Genomic DNA, 7500 nt, shown 5'->3' with positions numbered 1-7500 from the left:
TTTGACTCCGATCAACAAATTTGTAAATACAACTGATGTAACCTATTAAAAAACGTTGCAGTTTTGTGTTGTGGCGTTGTTGAGGCATGTTTGCAAAATTCATTCATTCATTCATTCATCTTCTACCGCTTATCCGAACTACCTCGGGTCACGGGGAGCCTGTGCTTATCTCAGGCGTCATCGGGCATCAAGGCAGGATACACCCTGGACGGAGTGCCAACCCATCGCAGGGCACACACACACACTCTCATTCACTCACGCAATCACACACTACGGACAATTTATCCAGAGATGCCAATCAACCTACCATGCATGTCTTTGGACCGGGGGAGGAAACCGGAGTGTTTGCAAAATTAATCAATTAATTAATTAGGGGGCACGGTGGCTTAGTGGTTAGCACATTCGCCTCACACCTCCAGGGTTGGGGGTTGGATTCCCGCCTCTGCCTTGTGTGTATGGAGTTTGCATGTTCTCCCCGTGCCTCAGGGGTTTCCTCTGGGTACTCCGGTTTCCTCCCCCGGTCCAAAGACATGCATGGTAGGTTGATTGGCATCTCTGGAAAATTGTCCGTAGTGTGTGATTGTGTGAGTGAATGAGAGTGTGTGTGTGCCCTGTGATGGGTTGGCACTCCATCCAGGGTGTATCCTGCCTTGATGCCCAATGACGCCTGAGATAGGCACAGGCTCCCTGTGACCCGAGGAGGTTCGGATAAGTGGTAGAAAATGAATGAATGAATCAATTAATTAATTAGTTAATTAATTAATTAGTAAAAGATTTCCCCAAAACTGTAAACTGAACATAGAGATTTCCATGACACAAACTCCTATAAATTAAAATCAGCGTTCTTTTCCTTTGTTTACTTCTGACGTGCCAATCTGTAAGCGTACCAAGCATAACCATGACTCACAAAGTCATTAATAAGGATTTACGAGGGGTTCACTAGGGCTGAATCACGGTCTTTATTTCCGCGGGAACCCTAGCTCAAACAAGTGATCCTTTTTCTTTTTTTTTGTGTAGGCATGAAATCGCTACTTAAAAACCTAATGCAAATTCAGACTTTTAAACCCAAGCGCTGGTCCGTGTCAAGTGGCTCTTATTGTTGAGAGCAACCGTGAAATTATATTGTCTGCGAGTGAGGATCCAATTAGCAGCATCCAGAAGCTTGAACAGATCCATGAGACTGAAGGTAACATGCAGAAAACTCAACATGACTGAAAGGTGAAAGATGTGTCTGCTACTGAAGAATTAAACAGATATATTGATTAGTCGTGTGAATGGAGCTCCAAGTGATCCGCCTGACACTGGATGTGTGAAGCCCTTCATCCTGGTATATCTGGTTAGAATCCTGGATCGTTCGTGGCAGCAGGAATCGCTCTGAATGAACGCCGCCAAGACGATGGATGTGAAGGTGGAGCCTGCTGCAGAGATCGACAGCGATCATCCACCTCCTCTCCAGGTGTTCGCCCTGACGTCCACGCTGCACGGCATCGCTCACATCTTCTCCAACGAGAGAGTGACTGTAAGATGCTGCCTGTGGCTGCTCTTCTTCCTCGGCTCCCTGGGCTTCCTGCTGTACGTCTGTATGGACCGAGTTCAGTTCTACCTGGAGTTTCCCTACGTCACCAAAGTGGACGAGATCGTGGCTCCTGCCATACTGTTCCCCGCCGTCACCATCTGCAACCTCAACGCCTTCCGCTTCAGCAAGGTCACACGCAATGACCTCTACCATGCAGGAGAGCTGCTCTCAATGCTCAACTCCAGGTGACTTTATTCTATTCTATTCTATTCTATTCTACAATATACTCTCATTCACCCTTTCTATTCTATTCTGTTGTTTTATTCTATTCTGCTCTCATAAAGCTCTATTCTCTATTATATTATAATAGAAAAAAAACTGCTTACTGTTTCTAATACATCAACGTCACACTGATTATGAATGACTTTCACGAATACGCAGATTACCGCTTGACATTATTTAACAACTTCTGCTGAATATTTGAGGCTGTGCTGCAAAAATACAACAACTTGCAAGCATGACTGGTCTAAGTGTGTGTGAGGAAGGTGTGAGGTTTACACTGCGACCTGATTGCGGTCAAATCCAATACGGACTACATGAGAAGCATCCAGTGTTGGTGTGCAGCCCCAGCAGGGTGTGTGTGTGTGTGTATGTGTATGTATAAGTGCATCTCCAGCTGAGAGATGTATGCAGTGCCAGTCGTGCCAGCAGGGTCTCGCTGCTGTTCTCTAGAACTGATGAGAAAACGGTCATCAGAAAGCAAGTTTTATTTTTTTAGGTAAAGCCCTGAAGGTGGCTAGGCTAAGGCCTCAGGGGTTCTGCAGTACAACTTTTTTCCCAACAGTGTCTTGAGATTAGATGTTATTTTTGGCTCTGTGTTTAATATCAGGTGTCATTTGGCAGTTGGATATAGAGCAATCATTATTCCCTACTGCAGTGTTGCGGTACACTGGAGCGACGGTGTGACTAGGGTTCAAATCAGACTTTAGTCATGTCTGTAGCTGTAGCTGACTCAGAGATGCACATATGTACTAAGGGATATGAACGTACTCTTACATTCCCTTTAATTTTGTATCTAAATCTAATGTATAATTTCTCTTTATTCAGCCATTGTTTAAAAAAAAAAACAGAAAGAAAAGACTTTTTGCAGCTGTATAATTGCTGTTATAGTTTGCAAGTTGTCAGATGTGTCAAACCTTCAATCACCATAATTACTACTAATTTCTACTAAGGCTTTGAATCTTAAGTATCTGAATAATATATGAATATCGACGCTGTCGGGTGGAAACCTCGTATGTCCAAATTTGGTCAATTTCATATTTTTTCACATATCGATGCTATTGGTCAGTCCCCACGTGGGTCTGTTATTTTTACAAGTTATTAACCAATCTAAAGTCTTGAAAATAGCTTGAGCGCAAATCTCATAACTCCATTGGACACTTCAACTGTCCACCTCTTCCTCACTCCACGGGAGAGCTTCGCGGCATATTTCTCCTCAAGAAGAGTCGCAACGAATCAACACGTCTTCTGAGGTAAATGTCTTCAATACACTGGGCTCAAAGAAAAAAAAATCTTGACCCCCGCTAGTTCTGGTGACAAGAATTTAGCGCAAGACACTGCAACGCGGACTAAACCCTGTGCACTGCAGATAAGGTACGGCGTTTTTTTAATTTCCTGAAAAATAAGTTTTTTCAAGTTTTGGAAGATATGTTAAGTTTTGGAGATATGAGGATTCCACCCGACAGCGAAGATATGTATTTTATTTTTTAGAATGTTCATGAATTCATTCATACAGACACAGTTCCACTTGTAACTTTCTGTTTGGTAAAATGTTAAATATGTTCACAAAATTAACTCTAATCTAATTCACAAAAAAATTAGCAAAAAGATTAAGACCTACCCAGACAACGGCCTTGTACCCAGCCAAGTGCCGTCTACCCAGTTAGGGGCCTTGTACCCAATACCTGTGTCCTGCGCTGAGATTCCCTACATGATGCTACGTTGGACTGCAAATTTCTGCCCACTTTGAGGCTTCTTACTCAACTTGGCACATCCTCCAGGCAAGTTGCCCAAATAAGGGGCTTCCTCCAAATCTGAGTCTAATTCCTTCCCAAGCTTAGGCTTATTTATTGCTACACGGGGGTTTCTTTCCCAACCAGAGGCTATGGACTAACCTGAGGTTAATTCCTGCCAAGCTCAACTTGGAGCTTACTCCCCAGCATGAGGCTTCCTCCTACCCATTTTGAGACTTCTTGCCCTACTTGGGGCTCCTTGTCTTAGCCTACCTGGCCATCTTGGGTCTTTTGGACAAACCTTCCTGCCGACACCAAAACATCCCGGGTCTGTACAGTCCAATCCATTGTCAGATCCGGAGTATCTGTTTTGGTGATACATCTTAACCAAAATGAATCTACTTCTTCAATAACAAAAAGAAAATAAGTACAGTATTTTTTCCCCTTCTGTTTCAGATACGAGATTAGGGACGTCCATCTGGTCGAAGAGAGCGTCCTGGAGGCTCTGAAGATCAAAGCTGACTTCCAGAGCTTTAAGCCTCGTCCGTTTAACATGCTGGAGTTCTATAACCGAACGGGCCACGACATCAGAGACATGCTTCTGTCATGCCACTTCAGAGGGAAGCCATGTCGCCCTGAAAACTTCAAAGTGGTGAGTGTGCCTCCGTTGGCTCTGGCTAGCTGTGGTTTTCTGTATTTCAGCCCTGAGGTGTTTACAGTGGCACGAGTGGGTGCTGAATAACAAGATAACAGGATATGACAGAACATAATTTAAAGGCTGGCAGGCGCTAAGGCTCACACTCGGGTTTTGCTGACTATTTGCCAGGATTAATCTTCAGTGATGCTTGAAGAGAGGCTTAGACAGGACCAACTGCTGACCGAATAATAGCACTGAAGTGTAGTAATATTTGATGTATCATATGGTAGGGAGGGCAAAAGGAAAATGTTTATTTGATGCTAAGTTGGCGGTGGTGACGGTGCATTTCGGCACAATTATACACCTCTTTGAAGTTGCTATGGTGATTGTGTTTTCCATTGGCTAATATGAATGAATCGCCCCATTATATACACCCATGGACTCAAACAAGCCATTCTTTGCACAGCAGTATGCCTCTGTGTGTGTCTCTGTGTAGCTGTGTCCTACTTTTAAGAGCTTCATATACACCACAAAAGGCTGATTTTTTCTTTTATTTGTGTCCTGCAAACCAGAAGCATCTGCAAACCTGAAGACTGGATGTCTTGTCTGTCTGGACTGTACTGTACGGTTCTTCTAATTATCACTGTCACTGTTTTGCAGACCATATGAGATCTGTGAGAGAAGGGTACAGTCAGTCTCAGCCTCCTCTGTTTTTTTTTCCCTCAGGCTACTTTAAGCTCCCTGAGCAGGACCAAAATACCCTACCCCGCAGCTTTTAAAATAGGTCAGCGTTAAATATTAAATCCAGTGAGAGAGAGGTGTGCTGGGAGATTTCAGAGCCTCCTCAAGCTCTTGTTCGCTCCTGACACTGATACAGGAGGGAAAATAGTTCTAAGAAAGATACCATACTTTGCATTGATTTCTTGAAAGGTCTGTGAAAAAAAAAAAGTTTAAAATTCTCTCAGAACCTAGCCTCTAAAATGCGACATCAATCATTCAATGAAATCCAGAGAAATTCAGAAACTCATTTTTTTTTTAAATAATAAAATTTTACTCATTTCTGTTACATTTCTGGCAGGTGAAACTGTGGTGTGAACATTGCCTCAAGCCACAACCACAAGTCCAGCTGCATTTATGGTTCTCAAAGTGGGGTTCATTAAACAAACAAAGCCTGCAGGCTTTTGATTTTGCTACAGTTCTGGAAACCCAACCATATCAAAGTTATTATGCTATAAATTTAATGTCAGGCCATCCTTAAAAATATTCTTGTTTGCCGTAACCCGACCGACTCTGTCAATTTAGGACCGACTCGACTTTTTTTTTGCTTTAAGTCCGACCGACTTGCCGGTTGTAAATTAGCGTTAAGACTGACCAATTTTTTTTTTACTCTTCGGACAACTAATACAAAAGCAATAAAATAGGTCACCATCTGGTGGTCTGGAGGGGAAACGTCAGAGGTGGATGTTACAATAACTTTCATCCCCTGTGGTTTCAAAATGCAAAAAAGGAACCTGGAATTCCAGGGAGATAAAAGTGAATACAGCAGGGAAAAATCAATCATTAATTAGTAATAAATAAATCCTTTGAAAATTTTGTCAGGGCTTTTTCAAAAGGGCCGCAAATATGCTATGTAGCATAGCTAGAAAATTACTTTGACTCTACTGATGTAAGCTGATTAATTGATACCTTAACATGCTTCAGCAAAGTCCTCCATACTGTATACATGTATGTCGTTTCTCTGTTTATTTTTATTTTAAGTCATTTTTGTTTCCAGATATCCATCCATCCATCCATCCATCCATTTTCTACCGCTTATCAGGGGCCGGGTCGCGGGGGCAGCAGTCTAAGTAGGGACGCCCAGACTTCCCTCTCCCCAGACACTTCCTCCAGCTCTTCCGGGGGAATACCGAGGCGTTCCCAGGCCAGCCGAGAGACATAGTCCCTCCAGCGTGTCCTAGGTCTTCCCTGGGGCCTCCTCCCGGTTGGACATGCCAGGAACACCTCCCCAGGGAGGTGTCCAGGAGGCATCCGGAACAGATGCCCGAGCCACCTCAGCTGACTCCTCTCGATGTGGAGGAGCAGCGGCTCTACTCTGAGCTCCTCCCGAGTGACCGAGCTCCTCACCCTATCTCTAAGGGAGCGCCCAGCCACCCTGTGGAGGAAACTCATTTCGGCCGCCTGTATCCGGGATCTTGTCCTTTCGGTCACGACCCAAAGCTCATGACCATAGGTGAGGGTAGGAACGTAGATCGACTGGTAAATAGAGAGCTTCGCCTTGCAGCTCAGCTCCTTCTTCCAGATATTAATCTATTTAAATCCTCACTACGCTCCCTCCAGTACCTGTATCTCAAAACATACAGAATCACTGTCAAGGTCGGAGTTTTGATATTGTGACTGACAAGACTAGCTGACATCAAAGAGCTTTTGGTAGAGCTGAACTTTGAGTCAAGCTTTAAAGTCAACATACAGGATCCGACATTGATCCATTTCTTCCTAGATCCCTAGCCCATTAAAATCTACAAAAAAAGCACTTTTTCCACTTGACTGTCCACAATAATTTCTTACATGTCAGGTAATAATCTCCCTGGAAGGGGGCCATAATTGGAGCTGCCATTATTTCACCCACGCAGTCTGCAGCTCTTTAGATATGACTAAGAGTTTAATGCTTTTGTTCCAAGAGTTGCTAGAAAGATGTATAGTACAGAGAGAAACCTTGAGTGCCGTGTAAACTCGTTTCATCACGGGTCCCTTGCGCAAGCCACAGTAAAACCTTCATCTCAAAGCAAAATGCCATTTCTTGTCAGGATGCGTGGTAAAGAAAAAGAGTCTGGGAAAATAAATGTCAATCTAAACCTTGCTTTAAACCTCAGGTTCTTCAGGGATTTAATGGGTTCTTCAGGTCTAGCTTAATGTAAGCTGTACACATGAGAAAAACCTTGCTGTGTAGACGAAAGCTGTAGCGGTATGGAGGTGGACAGCCTTATACATTTCTCCTCATGTTTATGTTATGAGTTTGGCAGATGCCCTTATCCACAGTGAATTCAAGTGTCTTTATCAGTGAACACAACCTGATTATGGTTCGTTAGGTCACGTACTAAGAATAGCATCAGTTTAAAAACTCTGTTTGGGAGGAAATATAGCAAGAAAAGCAAATGCAATGTTGTGTTTTTTTAGCTAGTTTTTAAATGCTAATTGAAGTTCTTGAGGATGAAATAGGATTTAGATGTGGTTTGAACTTCTCTAGGATTCCACCATCTACCATAGGAGCGAGAATGCAATGCTGGAAGATCAAAGGGGTGGGTTAAGTGCTTACACGGGTTAAGTTCATTAATGCT

General features: G+C 43.3%; 1 protein-coding gene across 1 annotated transcript in view; it reads left to right on the top strand.

The window, feature by feature from the left end:
- The window catches only part of asic1a (acid-sensing (proton-gated) ion channel 1a), a 29453-nt gene that overhangs the window by 2168 nt on the left and 19785 nt on the right, over nt 1-7500 (top strand). Inside the window, exons 2-3 of the mRNA XM_060882395.1 lie at nt 1018-1761; nt 3985-4180. Of these exons, the coding sequence (XP_060738378.1) occupies nt 1379-1761; nt 3985-4180 (579 nt within the window). The 5' untranslated portion in view covers nt 1018-1378. The remainder of the gene's footprint in view (nt 1-1017; nt 1762-3984; nt 4181-7500) is intronic.

The sequence above is a fragment of the Tachysurus vachellii genome, chromosome 11, assembly GCF_030014155.1.
Source record: "Tachysurus vachellii isolate PV-2020 chromosome 11, HZAU_Pvac_v1, whole genome shotgun sequence".
In the NCBI taxonomy this organism is placed as follows: Eukaryota; Metazoa; Chordata; class Actinopteri; order Siluriformes; family Bagridae; genus Tachysurus; species Tachysurus vachellii.
The sequence above is the reverse complement of the archived record's forward strand: the minus strand, read 5'-3'. Positions and strand labels throughout refer to the sequence as shown.